Source organism: Heteronotia binoei, chromosome 9 (genome assembly GCF_032191835.1).
Source record: "Heteronotia binoei isolate CCM8104 ecotype False Entrance Well chromosome 9, APGP_CSIRO_Hbin_v1, whole genome shotgun sequence".
NCBI classification, from domain to species: domain Eukaryota; kingdom Metazoa; phylum Chordata; class Lepidosauria; order Squamata; family Gekkonidae; genus Heteronotia; species Heteronotia binoei.
This window is the reverse complement of record NC_083231.1, coordinates 108,635,037-108,650,557: the sequence shown is the minus strand read 5'-3', so window position 1 is coordinate 108,650,557 and position 15,521 is coordinate 108,635,037. Positions and strand designations below refer to the sequence as shown.

The following is a 15,521-nucleotide window of genomic DNA, read 5'->3' as shown; positions in this document are numbered from 1 at the left end:
GGACTCAGGGCGGCTTTATTCTCCATGGCTCTTACGTTAAGCAAGTTTGGTCACCCCTGGTCTAGGGCAAGTCTGGCTTGTTGGACTTGGGTGTTCTCACACAGAAGAAGGAGAAGGGACCCTGAAGAGATGACCGTAGGAATAGGACCTAAATGCATGAACGAATGAGTGCTATGTCTGAAGAAAGGCATTGCTGTTATGGTTGCCAGCTCTGGTTTGGGAAATACCTAGAGATTTTGGGGATGGAGCCTGGGGAGGGCAAATTTTGGGGAGGGGAAGGACCTCAGCAGGGTAAAATACATCCACTATCCAAAGCAGACTTTTCTCCTGGGGAGCGGATCTGTGTCACCTGGAGCTCAGTTGTAATTCTGGGAGATTTCCAAGTCCCACCTGGAGATGGGCCACCCAAACTGTGGTGGTTTGGGCATATTTCCATCTCTCAACTCCAGTTTCCTATCTGTTTTTATTCATTCAGTCATTCATTTAAAATCTTTATTAGCTGTCTAGCCTGCCTTTCCTTCCTGTGGTGCTCAAGTGGTTGATAGACAGGGGGATCTGTCAAATACATTTTAATCCTACTTTTCCTTCAAGGGGCTTCCTGCTTTTGTCTTCCCAACAACCATAGGAGTATTATGATAACTTTATCGAGTGGGTGGGCTTTTGCAGCTGCACAAACGAAGTCAAAAGTAGAACTACACACAAATCACCCCAAATTGATTAAGGAGAAGAGACTGAATTTATACCCTGCCCTTTGCTTGGAGTCTTATGACCTTTGCCTTCCTCTCCCTACAACAGACACTCTGTGAGGTAGGTGGGGCTGAGAGAGCTCTGATGTTCCCTCTTAGCTGAGTTAGTGTAAGCTAGCTCACAGTTTTTTTCGCCTCCAGCTCACACAGTTTTCAGTTGTTGATTTATTTTTACATGCTTTTTTATCCTTCCTGTCTTTTGAAGAACTTAGGGTAGCACACAGTATCTCCCTCTGCTTTACCCTCACAACAGCCTTGTGAGGTAGGTTAGGCAGGGAGAGAGTGAGAGAGAGTGTGTTATCTCCCTCTGCTTTACCCTCACAACAGCCTTGTGAGGAAGGTTAGGCAGAGAGAGACGGAGAGAGTGAGAGTGAGAGAGAGTGTGTTTGGCCCAACTCGCTCCTCTTGAGTTCATTTCAGAGCCTGAACGTGAATTAGAGTTGGCAGATCCTCCCACCAGCTGGGGTGGGGGGGGGTAGGGTTCCCAGCTCCAGGTTGGGAAACTCCTGGAGATTTGGGGATGGAGTCTGGGGAGGACAGGGACTTAAGTGGGATACAATGCCCTAGGGTCCACCCTCAAAGCATCCATTTTTCTCCAGGGGAACTGATCTCTTGTAGTTTGGAGGTGAGTTGTAATTCCGGGGGATTGCCAGGTCCCACCTGGAGGCTGGCCTCCCTTGAATTCACATCTTCCTGAACTTTATCTGACACTTCATCCACTATAAAATGTTGGATTATAACCAGGGCTTTTTTTGTAGCCGGAGCTCCTTTGCATATAAGGCCACACCCCTTGATGTAGCCAATCCTCCTGGAGCTTACAGTAGGCCCTGCACGAAGAGCCCTGTAAGCTCTTGGAGGATTGGCTACATCAGGGTGTGTGTGGCCTAATGTGCAAAGGAGTTCCTTCTATAAAAAAAGTCCTGCTTATAAGCAGTGTTTCCTCTAAACTGAGTTAATGTGAGCTGGCTCACAGATTTTTAGCCTCCAGCTCGCACATTTTTGCCAGCTCAGGAAAATAGTCCGAGAGCACAAAAATTTATGCAGTAGCTCAGAACTTTATTGCCAGTAGCTCACAACTTTAATTTATTTATTTATTCCTCGCATTTATATCCCGCCCTCCCCGCCGAAGCAGGCTCAGGGCGGCTTTAATACCAGTAGCTCACAAAGTAGAATCTTTGCTCACAAGATTCTGCAGCTTAGAGGGAACACTGATGATAACCCATGCCTGTCCTATAAAATCAGGGAAACAAACCCCACCCTTTAACTCACTACCTGTGATCATGACAAAGGCAGTTAAAACATGTTAAAGCAACGAAAGCTCATCTCGGTGTGGCTTTGCGGAAAGGTGAAGGAGGCAAGGGCGTCCTGGATTCTTCCGGCTCTCGCTCCCCTTCGGCTTTGCAAGCACAATTCCCCCCCCCCCTTTCCAATCTCTTTAGTTCATTGGTTATGCATTCAAGCGCTGGAAAACACACCTGCCTTGCCGATCTTAGGCAGGAATGCTAATTGACTGGAAACCTGGATTTAGGAGCATGCTCTCTGGGTTGCCTCTGAGTAAGCGGGAGACTATGGTAAGGAAGGCCGCGGGCCAGGAAGCTTGCAATTAAAACTGTTCCTTCGTTGGCCGCAGGCAGGCCGCCAGGTCTCACCTTCCACTCTTCTCCGCAACGCAAGGATTTCTAATTAGGGATGCTGGCAGGTTTTGTGACCACCCTGCTTTGATTCGAAAGGTTTATTTGGCGTCACGGATTCTTCCTGCTCAGGGTGAAGCTGCAATCCGCTGTTTTCTGGGCCAGGCCTTATCGCTGTTAAAATTGAATCTTTAAAAAAAAAATTGGCTTCAGGTTGTATAAAAATAACACACAAACGGTGCAAAAAAAAAAAGTCACTAGGGAAACGAAGGCTGCGACCCCAGAGCGTCGGGGATTGCATTGCTGCCTCACTCGAGTGGCCGTTCACCTCCGGGATTAGCTTGCCCACACCAAAAAAAAGAACCCCAGTTGCAAATGATTAACTTGCAGGGCGAAGCAGCGCAGTGTTTAATAATGTGCGGATGCAGCGATTGAGTTTCTCTGCATGCCCTTTTATCTCCCTGCAAAGATCTCAAGGTGCGCATCCTTCCCCTCCATGCTTCTGCGAGTTGGGTTAAATGAGCACGATTGGCCCAAGGTCATGCCATATGCTTTATGGCTCAGCGGAATTTGAACCCCGGACTCCCTGGTCCAGTACCCTAACCACCGCAATGCCCCAGCTCAGACAAAGAACACCGCTGGGAACGCGACAATAAAAATGCGGGGGTGGTAATGGAAAAGTTCGTATGTGTTCATTTCTACTTAGATTGGTCTGCCTGACAGGATAGGACTCTCAATAACATGCTAAATTGTGGGACGGTAGCGGCTGGATGCTAGGAAAATGTTTTTACCGTAAGAGTTGTTCCACAGTGGAATCAGCTACCAAGGGAGGTGGTGAGCTCCCCCTCCCTGGCAGTCTTTAAGCAGCGGCTGGACATACGCTTGTTGGGGATGCTCTAGGGCAGGGGTGTCAAACTTGCAGTTTGGGGGCTGAATCAGGCCCCCAGAGGGCTCCTCTCAAGCCCCCAAGCAACTGAGTGTCATCTGCTTCCTTCTCTCTCTCTCTCTTGCTTCCTTCTGCATCAGAGCTTGCTTTGCAAGGCTTGCACAATCACGCAGGAGCTTCAGAGCAAAGCCTCTGTTTTCTTTTCTTTCTTTTTTTTTCCAGAATTTAAATGGTTTTATTGCAAAGGAAAAGAAAAACAAACAACAACCAAGCAAAGCAACAACAACATAACATACAAAACAACAACATAACAATAAACAGAATAACATAAACATATCACATTCCAAAATCTCCAATCATACAAGGAGCGTTCGGGGTCTATCTATTTACTCTCTCTATTGCTCCTATTTTACACCTTTATCTTTCACCCAACAATAAATTGGATTCCACGTCTCATTACATTTTCGCATATTACCCTCTTGTAATCTTGTGGTCAATGTAGCCATCTCTGCGGCTTCTAATAATTTTCTCCATTGGCTGAGGCTCCTCCTTCCTTTATAAAGGACACAGACAAACACAAATATATTTTTAAAAAAACGTAAAACATGCTTAAAATGTTAGCACTCATTGGTTTTAAAGATGCTTTCTTTGTCTTTTTCCCATGGGATCCAGGGAACTGGGCAAAGGAAGCTCTGGCTCTTTCCTTCTTTCCCTAGGGGACTGGGGGTGGGGTGGGGAGGAGCCTCAGCCAATAGAAGGAAGAGAGGCTTGGCTCAGGAGCTCTGCTGTGCAATTGAGAGAGCCTGGCAAAGCAAGCTCTCCCTCCCCTCGTTCCTCCCTAAGGGAGGAGCCTCAGCCAATGGAGAAAACAGAGGCTTTGCTCTGCAGGTCCTGTGCAATTGCGCAAGCCTTGCAAAGCAAGCTGTGGTGCAGAAGGAAGCAAGAGAGAGGGAGAAGGAAGCAGATGACAGCCAGTTGCTTGGGGGCCTGATATGAGCCCTCTGAGGGCCTGATTCAGCCCCCGAACTGCATGTTTGACACCCCTGCCCTAGACTAATCCAACTTTCTCCTCAATGAGGACCCAAGATGGCTTACATCAGTGGTGGCCAAACTGCAGCTCGGGAGCCACATGTGGCTCTTTCACACATATTGTGTGTCTCTCGAAGTCCCCACCACCCTGACAGCTGACTTGGAGAAGGCATTTCTCTCTTTAAATCACTTCTCCAAGCCAAGCCAGCCAGCCAGCAGCTTGGAGAATGCATTTAAAATTAAAGTTGCTTTCTTTCCCCCTCCCCCAATCTTCCTTCCTTCCTTCCTTGCAGCTCTCCATCATCCGATGTTCATATTTTGCAGCTTTCAAACATCTGATGTTTATTCTATGTGGCTCTTACATTAAGCAAGTTTGGTCACCCCTGGCTTGCACAGTTCCTTGTATTCTCACAACACCCTTGTAAGGTAGGTCAGGTCGAGAGCATGTAACTGGCCCAAGCTCACCATGCAAGCTTCCATGGCAGAGTGGGATAAAAGGAGGTACTTCTTCACCCAAAGGGTGATTAACATGTGGAATTCACTGCCACAGGAGGTGGTGGCGGCTACAGGCATAGCCATCTTCAAGAGGGGGTTAGATAAAAATATGGAGCAGAGGTCCATCAGTGGCTATTAGCCACAGTGTGCATATATATGTATATATGTGTATATATATATGTGTGTGTGTGTGTGTGTGTGTGTGTATATATATATATATATATATATATATATATATATATATATATATATATATATATATAAATTTATATATAAATTATATATATTTATATATAAATTATTGGCCACTGTGTGATACAGAGTGTTGGACTGGATGGGCCGTTGGCCTGATCCAACATGGCTTCTCTTATGTTCTTATGGGAATTCGAACCTGGTAAGGTTGCCAGGTCTCTGTTGGAAAATACCTGGAGACTTTTGGGGTAGACCCAGGAGGGGAGGGGCCTCAGCATGGTACATTGCCATAGAGTCCACCCTCCCAAGCAGCCGTTTTCTCCAGGGGGGGCTGATCTCTGCCAGCTGGAGACCAGTTGAAGAAGTGAGGCATATCCAGGCCTCACCTGGAGGCTGGCAACCCTGGAACCCAGGCCTGCCAGTTCTTATTATAAGCAGTGTACCATCCTGGCTCATTAGTGGAACGAATCGGTGCTGACATCTCAGGGTTGTCAAACTGCTGTCTTTCTCGTTCCCTGCCCAGTTTTTCTTTCTTACAGCTTGTTAAACTCCACCCCCCCCCCCGCCTGCTCTTTACAGCTGCTTTTCCTGCACTTGACTTCGAATGCTCCAAGGAAGGCTTTCTGCTTCCCGCAAGGCCGATGGGGCCTGACACTTTTATTAACACCCCGACAGGTGCCCGGCAAATGCAGCTCTGGCCGTCCCCTCTGGGAAACCAGCTGCGAGTTGCCCTGAAACCCTTTCTTTGTTCTGGATCCTCGCCCAACTCTAAACCAAATCCTCGTGTCCTTCAGAATTCACCCAAGTGATTATAGTCGATGGAACCGCCTTGCTCCAGCAGGGACAGCTAGCCATCTCGGTTCACTGAACATAATCTCAGCTGTCTGGCTTGATATTTTTGTGATTCTCGCCCCCCCCCCCCCCCCCAAGATATTTTTATATAGCTCCCTCTTTTTATAAAAAAAGAAATGCTTTTTAAACAATAATACGTTGCTTTTCATGAGTGTGCACGACATAGTCCCTACTTAACGTTTTCTGATCCTCCTACGAACTCTAGGGGCTTTGTTTCCTGCTCACGGTAGCCCTCAAAAGGTCCTTTCTCTAGCAAAAAACGGCAAAATATATAGTAAATGGAAACAAACAAGCAAACTAACAAAAAAGTTGGATGTGGCCAGCAGGTAGCTGGTGGATCAGTTCTGGATACCTGAACTGGAGCTGGCAAGGATGAGGTAAGATTCTGGCTGAGCTTGTTTCTCTGGAGGCCCCTGGGACTGGATGAGTCATGTGATTTACTTGGATAAGAACATAAGAGAAGCCATGTTGGATCAGGCCAGTGGCCCATCCAGTCCAACATTCTGTGTCACACAGTGGCCAAAAAAACCAAGTGCCATCAGGAGGTCCACCAGTGGGGCCAGGACACTAGAAGCCCTCCCACTGTGCCGCCCCCCCCCAAGCACAAGAATACAGAGCATCACTGCCCCAAACTGAGACCTCCATCTATACCCTGTGGCTAATAGCTACTGACAGACCTCTACTCCATGTATCCAATCCCCTCTTGAAGCTGGGTTGATTGGGTTGGATATGAGTGAGGAGACGGGGAGAGGTATGGTTGCCAACTCAAGGTGGATAATCAGCGGAAGAACAACTTTTGACTCATTCTTCTGAGCCTACGTTTAAATCAAGGACTGCTGTCTTTGTTGGTTGAGTATACTGCAAACCTTGCATGCTGTACACAGAAGTATTTGCTGTTTAAACCTGGCAAGCTTTGCATGTTTTTCTTAGAGGTAATTGTTAAACAGTTGATTGCAGTGCTTTTCCTTTAAATGCCGTGAACATAAATACTCAATACACTGCAGAAAGAGTGTGGTCAAGCACTGATATAATGTTTATGGAGAGTGTGTAATTCTTGTATCAGGCTGTGATATAATAGTTGTAATTATTGTTTGCAAAGTATATATTTTTTTACAGCCTCCTCACGTTTTGCTCAACCTTGGCTGCGTTCCCCTTGGTTTAGTTGCCAAACCTCCAAGTGGGGCTTGGAGAGCACATGAAATAGAGGTCCGTTCCCCTGGAGACAGTGGTTGCCTTGGAGGGTGAGCTCTATGGTGATATACCCCGTCAAAGTCCCACCCCTCCCCAAATCCTGCCCCTCTACAGGCTCTACCACCAAATCTCCAGGAATTTCCCAGCCTGGAGTTGGCAACCCTATGAGAGGAAATCCTGTTTTTTTTTGTGGGGGGGGCTCATTGTGGTTGTTGTTTATCTTCCTCCTGATGGCCTTACTGAATTTAAATACAAATGAAAAACAAAGTGTGCTCATGGTTTCCAGCGGAGCATATACTTTGATTAAGGGATAGAGGTATTCCACACTCGAAAACTAAGTCTCTCTCTTAGATTTTGGTTAGGTCCATTCAGATTTTTTTGCTGGTGAAACAGGAAAGAGGAGTCCGCCTTGATCACTGTAAAAATGTTGCAACTGGTAGGAACTACATGGATAAATGCTATGGGGACTCTAATAAGAGGGAAATTGGGCAGGATTGAGTGAAAAAGCTGGCTGGATCCAACCCTGTGTGTATGTAATATGTAATGTAATGCAAAGCCAAAAAAGTACATGAGAGGATCCATAACTACTTTTGCCAGTTTGGTGTAGTGGTTAAGTGCGTGGACTCTTATCTGGAAGAACTGAGTTTGATTCCCCACTCCTCCACTTGCACCTGCTGGATTGGCCTTGGGTTCACCATTAGCTCTGGCAGAGATTGTCCTTGAAAGGGCAGCTGCTGTGAGAGCCCTCTCAGCCCCATCCACCTCACAGGATGTCTGTTGTGGGGGGAGAAGATACAGGAGATTGTAAGCTGCTCTGAGTCTCTGATTCAGAGAGAAGGGCGGGGTATAAATCTGCAATTCTTCTTCTTCTTCTTCTACTTTACACAGCGAGTAATTAAAATGTGGAATTTGCTAACGGAGGATGTAGTAATGGCCATTGGCCAAAGGCATAGATTGCTTTGAAAGGGGATGAGGCGGATTCCGGGAGATTAGTTCTGTCAGTGGCTAGTAGCCATGGTGACTGAAAGGAACCTCCATGTTCAGGGGCAGTAAATTTCTGAATCCCAGTGCCAGGAGGTAGCATCAGGGGAAGGCCTCGGTCTCTGTGCCCTGTTGTTGGCTGTCCAGAGGAACTGGTTGGCCACTGTGTGAGCCAGGATGCTGGACTAGATGGACCACTGGTCTGATCCAGCAGGGCTCTTCAGATGTTCTTATTGTTAGATGGCATAAACTTTATTAGTTTAATTGCCTGGGATGTTACTGAATTCCACAAGAATTCTGGTTCAGCCAGAAAGTTCAAGCTTCCTTTATGGCTTCTCCATGCTCAGAACAAAATGGTGGCCTGTCTTTCTCTTGATCACGTGAGTGGAATTTGACAGTACTATTGGTGGTGGAATGGCAGCTTTTGATTTGGTTGCACAAAACTGGTGGAAGATGGTACTCGTGTCAGGTAAAAAATATAATGAAAAGAAAGAAACGAAGTCAGGAATTGTCCCGGAGAAAATTGCTGCGAGGATAAATTGCCAGAAACTTAGAAGAAACAAACAAAAATATTCATGGTGGGTTGATCTGTACAATAAAGTTCTGACTGGGAAATTGAGCGGACCCCAAGAATGGTTGTAAGTGGATAAAGCTATATGGTAAATGTCTCTTTCAGACAGGGTTTTCCCGCAGTTTGAGTGCTGAATTGCAGCAGTTTTTCTCTGAGCTTTTTTTGTGACTACGACCTTGGTTGTATTTCTGTGGGCTCTCAAACCGATCTTAATTCAATTTTGAGAAAGCACAGGGGAACTATATGGAAATAATGCAAGATGACAAATGGGTAAAGATATCTTGAGGAAGCTAGAGAGAGAAAAAAACTACTGCAACTCAGTCAGCACCCAAACCACAGGTGTTGTATATATTTCAACTTGTCTAAGTGAATCTGCAGTTTTGTTTCACTTAGTCCCTGGTGATATGTTGAATCAGCGGAATCTGCTGTTCTGATGTATCAGCTAGTTTTACTTACTGTGTTGGCTGCTGACTGGAATAGGCTTCCTCATGACCCCGGTTTCATTGTGAGTCTTTGCTGAGTAACAGCAAATATCTGTTGGGGCAGGATTATAATGTATAGGCTTTCCAAAGCCTTGCTTCTAGGGTTGTTGTCAGCCTTCAAGTGGTACCTGGAGATCTTCCAGAATGACAACGGGTCTCCAGATGGCAGAAATCAGTTTCCCTTGGAGAAAATGGTTGCTCTGGAGGGTGGACTGTGTGGCATTATACCTTTCTGAGGGTCCTCTGCAGGCGCCGTCCCTCAAATCTCCAGGAATTTCCCAGCCCTGGAGCTAGCAACTTCCTTCAGGTATCCCTGCTGTCCAAAAGGTGTGGGAAGGTATTTTGGGAGAGGAAGAAAAAGTTATATTTGTCAACTCTCTCCACCCTATCCATAATTTCATAACCCTCTATCATGTCCTACCAGGTCCAATTCAAGAAATATCTGGGGACTTTGGGGGTGGAGCCAGGAAACTTTGGGGGTGGAGCCAGGAGACTGGAGGTGGAGCCAGGAGCAAGGTTGTGTCTAGCATAATTGAACTCCAAAGGGAGTTCTGGCCATCACATTTAAAGGGACCGCACAACTTTTTAAATGCCTTCCCTCCATTGGAAATAATGTAGGATAGGGGCACCTTCTGTGAGGCTCATAGAATTGGACCCCCCGGTCCAATCCTTTTGAAACTTGGAGGGTATTTTGAGGAGGGGTACCCGATGCTATGCTTCAAATTTGGTGCCTGTACCTTAAAAAACAGTCCCCCGAGCCCCAGATACCTGTGGATCAATTCTCCATTATATCCTATGGGAATTGGTCTCCATAGAGAATAATGGAGTATGCAGCAAGCATTCCTCCCTTCGCACTTTGTGATGACCCTGAAGTGGGGGGAGGACCTCCAAACTGGGGGATCCCCTGCCCCCACCTGGGGATTGGCAACCCTAGTTGCTCTTCGTAAGGTTGGTATCTCTGTTGCTAACCTAAATTTTGTATTGAGATAAGTAATGTCATTGAAGATGTACATGTTTGCTTTATGTAGCCATTGTGAAAAACAACTTGTTGGATATGCCTCTTTGATAAAGACTGTGGAAACGATGCGACAAGCGTCCTGCCGGCTCCAAAACCCACCTGGGGATGAACATATGAAGCTGCCTTCTACTGAATCAGACCCTTGGTCCATCAAAGTCAGTATTGTCTACTCAGACTGGCAGCGGCTATCCAGGTTCTCAAGCTGAGGTTTTTCACACCTACTTGCTTGGACCCTTTTTTAGTTGGGAGATGCCAGGGATTGAACCTGGGACCTTCTGCTTCCCAAGCAGATGCTCTGCCACTGAGCCACCGTCCCTCCCCAATTGGCAACCCTAGTTGCTCTTTGTGAGGTTGGTGGGTATCTCTGTGGTTCAGTGCTTTGGTTTGAGCCTGCTGGTAATTTGCTGGCGGAAAGTTCAGGCGTTCCTGTGGGTTTCAGTTCTGATGGGTAGCTACGAGGAGAAAACTGTGACTGCTGCAAATGGGCTGCTTTGTCAGTTGGGACTGTTAAAGTGCTCTTTTTACAACCCTTCCTAATTTCAGCATGTTGGTTTTATGTCTAACACAAATCCCTGTTTGGTCTTTCAGGTTCCTGTGTCTATCAAGGCTCATCATTTGAGGTAGGCCCAATTTTACGTTGTTTGTTACGGTGCTCGACTTGAATAAGTGTTCGCTTTATTGCAGGGAAAGGGGATTTGGCCTTGAAAGGAATTCCTAGTCTTCTCAAAGTGAAAGCTTTTACTATATGGATACAGCATTTAGTGCTTCCTAAAAAGGCCTTTTATGTGGCGATTTATTACAAAAGTGTTTAATGGACAATGTTTTTTTTTTTTTTTAAATTAAACCTTTATTTGGGGTCGGCATAAAGAAGGGGGCATGCAATGAGGGTCCACCGCTGGCCAAAGATGCATGACCTATCTGTGCCTGACAGAAACAGAAGACACCCACATAGTAGGGTTGCCAATTTTGGGTTGGAATACCTGGAGATTTTTTTGGGGGGGGGGGGGTGGAGCCTGGGGAGTGTGGGGTTTGGCGGGGAAGTACCTTAGTGGGTTATAATGCCATAGAATCCACCTTCCAAAGTAGCCATTTTCTCCAGGGGAATTCATCTTGGTTGCCTGGAGATCAAATGTAATAGTGGGAAATCTCCAGGTGTCACCTGGAGGTTGGCAACGCTACATCAGTTGGCCCTTGTGATATCCTTTGTTACAATCTTTCATTTGCCTGGAAAAATGCCTGAAGAAAGGAGCTGAGCCTGAGCCTGACACATTTAGGTTCCTTTTAGCCATCAATTTAAGGATCAGGAAAGCAGGCTCTGGCAAGTCTGTCCTGCTACAGGCAACAAGAGGGACTCTCTAGGGCCACCCACAAGGGCTGTGCTTCCATTAGGGTTTCCATTATTTTGCTCCTGGCAGGGGATGATGATCCTTCTCCCTGGGTCTTTCTTTGCATGGGGGACACTCTATCGTTTGGGGAAAAACTCTACGGTTATCATAGAGTTTTCCCCAAATGGTAGAGAGTCACCTGCCCAACATGTCCAGTGTGATGACATCACTTCTGGGTGACATCATTGTGCTGGACATGTCAGACGTGATGGTGCTCTTCAGGGGCGGGGCTTCCCCTTTGGCTAGGTCCCAAGTGGAAGATTGGAGGGGGGCGGGGAATCTTCGCCAGGGCAGGGAAATGGGAACCGTGGTTTCTATACTGGGGAGGTGATGGGAAGGAAAGTCCTTGATGGGCATCATGGAAGAATAAAAGTTCCAATCTTCCCTTGTCAACACTGTTTCTGGGGCACTGGGGGAGGCGGGTAGAGTAGGAAAAGAGCCTCACTACTGCTTCTTCGGTGGTGCGCTGTCTTCCTTGGTTTGTAGCACACATAGTGTTCGTTGGCTAGTATAAAAAATTATGTCTCCCTGGCTGATCAGAGCTGTTCTTCCAAAGTAAGGAACACATTCGGGGAGACACAAAGTTGAGCGTTTTCTTTCCTGCAGTTGAAAGCAGGTCACCCTTCTCCCTGCCTCTCCAGGAAGGCTTCAAGTCCCCCTAAAGTGAGAGAGGTGGCGGTGGCCTGTTTTTTGTCCAGCACACTTCCTGTTTGCCCAATTTCTCTGCCGTCCTTGTGCAGTACAGCCTACTCAGCGAGAACTAAGGCAGTGGAGGCTGTTTCACCCGCAGGGGCTGCTTGCCTGTTTCTCTACCACTCGTCTTTTAAAAGGATTCTGCTAGACTTCCTCTTCTAGGAGGGAGGGGGCACACGTTTGGATAGCGCACTTGGTCAGGAAACATCGGAGGGGATCTTTCTTAGAGCTATCCAAACTGGGATTTGTCTTTGGCGTTATGGATCTCAAATATAATTATAGAGTTGTCTATAATCGAAACTACTTCATCAGTCTAAAGAATAGATTTGTAACAAACGATTTTTTTGAAAGTCACAGAAATTGTGTGGATCATGTATGTACAATTTCTTTCAAGTTTTGTGGTCCAGAATAAGATTCCATAAACTTTACTCGTCTCCTCCCCCCACCCTTCCGATCAGCTGTATCTTCATGCTTGGTTGAGACAATGAGAATGACAGAGCATTTTCAAGCCGCGTTTCCAGACTCCGTGAATCTGGATACAACCGCTGCTTTGTGGTAGACATCGTTGCTGAGTTTTATTTATTTATTTTTTTAAAAAATTGAAAAACAAAGACTAATGATCTTGATCAGTGTGGCCTTGCTGGAGAAATATCAATCTTGCGATGTATTAGCATTTGGGCTATTGATGTGTCAAGTTGTGAAGGATTATACCTGGAAAATATTGGCAGCCTATGAAAGTTCATGTGAACTGCCCCTCTTAGAGTGGGGTGGGGGATTGTACTGTAGTTTCCTGAAGGGTGGGTAAGGCTTGTTTGTAAATCTTTGCTTTATAGTATGTGTGAATATTCAGAGAAGAACAAAGATCTAAGGCCCTCTGTCACCTCGTTTTTCTACTGCTTAAAATAACCCAACGATGTCTCCAAAAATCCATTCTTCCTCTATGGTGACTGCCCCCATGTGAAATGCGCTCCCTGAGGAGATGGTGGTAGTGGCTGCCATCTTGAGAAGTGTTTAGGTGGTGGTGTCCATTGGGGTGTGTCAGTATTTTTGTGGGAGACAATGGGCTTTTATCATATTTTGTAGGTGTTTAGTCTTGGAATTGTAAACTGCATTGAACCATAAAGCAAAGGCATGTGTGTGTGTTTGTGTGGAGGAGGGAATGAATATTTTAATTAAATGTCACAATCCAAATTGAAACTTCTGGTCTACAAAGCAATCCACGTGTTCTTGAATGTTGTGCATTTATAATAATTCACCTAAGAATATAAGAACAAGAGAAACCATGTTGGATCAGGCCAGTGGCCCATCCAGTCCAATGCTTTGTGTCACACAGTGGCCAAAACCCAGGGTCCATCAGGGGGTGGGGGAAGGAGGGCTAATGGACAGTCCACCATTAATGTCCATTCACAACATCTCAGCAGAGTAACCAGCACAATGTCCTTTCAGTGGAGAAATTTCTCCACTTGGAAACTCTGTGGACTTTTTTTTTTCCGTTCAAGTTTAATTTTTTTTATTAATTAATAAAAACACAATTCTGCAAACATCAACCATAACAATAACAATATCTATAACACAAGCCATCCTGTTTTGTATATGATATACAGAGTAAATATCTAGTAAAAAGCAAAATCTAAGTATTTATCCGGTAATTTACAAAGTGCACTTTGGTCAGCTTGTACATAGGCAAAAAAATGAAACCATTTCTCTATAAACATATTCTTCTCGCTTCCTTTGTCAGATGCTTCTGAATTTTGTATAGAACCAGCTATTTTATCCATCACTACTAGGTCTCAAATTTTAAGAAACCATTTACGTTTAGAAGGTAGAACTGAAGCTTTTGTGGACTTTGATTCATTGCGGGAACTTTTGCACAAGCGTTTTGTCATCGGTAAGAATTTTTGTGAAGCTTATAGCTATTAGAAGGTTGATACATGATGCTTATATGTGATCTGGCTATTCATATGCTTATTCATGTTATAGAAATTTGTCATAAATTGGTTGCAGGTAGTACTAGAAGTCTCTTAGTGATTTGTCACACATCTTTACAGTTGTCTCAGTCCACCTGGAGGCTGGCAAACCTATGGCAGGTCTTTTTTTTTTTTTTAAGCAGAAATTCAGATTGAATGTTGCCCTAGTGTTTTTCTCTTCTTTTACGACTGCTGGAGATATCAATTTATTGTGAGCGATGGATGGTCCTTTCCAAATCTGCTCCAGCATTCGTCTAGACAGTAACTGGATGCATTTCTTAGATTTTTGGGGGGGTCGGAAGAGAAATTGATCTGAACTCTAGTTCGGAACCTGGAATTATGCTTCTGTTCTTTCCAGCCTCCCTGGACGTACAGTATGAGCCGATTATTTTCTGCTCTGTCTGTGCTGAATGAAAATTGGTTCAATGGAGCTTGCTGAGGCCTTGCTAAATAAGAGGATCACCTCAATTTATTATCAGTTCCCTCTGTAGCCGACTCCTTGCTCCCTTTGTATAACCTTTAAATGTTCTATAGGAACAGAGTCCCTCTGTGGCTCCATCTCCCAACCTTGGCATTGTCCCTTTAGAGGCGCCTATGCAAAGGGGAGAGAGGGAAGTCGAGATGGAATTGATTTATGGCACGTTGTCTTTGGCGGGCAGCTTGGTGAGAAGGCCGGAGCAGACTGCATGCATTTGTTTCCATTAAAAATATACTTTGGAGCGTCTCGGTGTTTTAAAGGCTGTTGAGAAATCGGCCCACACTCCATCAGCTCTAATAAATTGCATGGCAGATAATTCTCTCTTCCGCATTTTGGCTCAATAAGTGCTGTAATAGAGCAGTGTGGGGAAAGAGATGTAGGGGTGTTGCCGCTGTCTTTGGATGTGGCGGGTGATGTTTGCTTGGCTTCTTTTCCCCTGCCACTCAGCTTAGGTGGTGGAGACAAAGCTGATGCCGGATACGTACAAGATATCTTTTCTTTCTGTCATAACCTCTCAGCGGTTGATTTTATGCCTTGGATCTAGTGCCAGTGACTCTCAATATAGCTCTGTACAGACTTATAGAGGAAGGTGCTCATCTCTGGGACTGAGGCTATCAAATGGAGGAACCTACTTTATGTTGAGTAGACTGCCTGTCCAACTAGTTCAGGGGTAGTCAGACTTGCTTAATGCAAGAACCACATCAAATAAATGTCAGATGTTTGAGAGCTGCAAGATATGAATGTCAGATGTTTGAGAGCTGGGAGGGAGGGAGGAAGGGAAGGAAAGAAGGAAGGAGAATAAGATATTGGATTTATATTCCGCCCTATACGCTGAATCTCAGAGTCTCAGAGCGGTCACAATCTCTTCTACCTCCCCACCACCACCACAACAGACACCCTGTGAGGTAGGTGGGACTGAGAGAG

At 45.6% G+C, this 15,521-nt stretch overlaps 1 protein-coding gene across 1 annotated transcript in view; it reads left to right on the top strand.

The window, feature by feature from the left end:
• The window catches only part of FRAS1 (Fraser extracellular matrix complex subunit 1), a 523,356-nt gene that overhangs the window by 15,219 nt on the left and 492,616 nt on the right, over positions 1 to 15,521 (top strand). Inside the window, 1 exon segment of the mRNA XM_060247149.1 lies at positions 10,663 to 10,694. Coding sequence (XP_060103132.1) covers positions 10,663 to 10,694 — 32 coding nt within the window.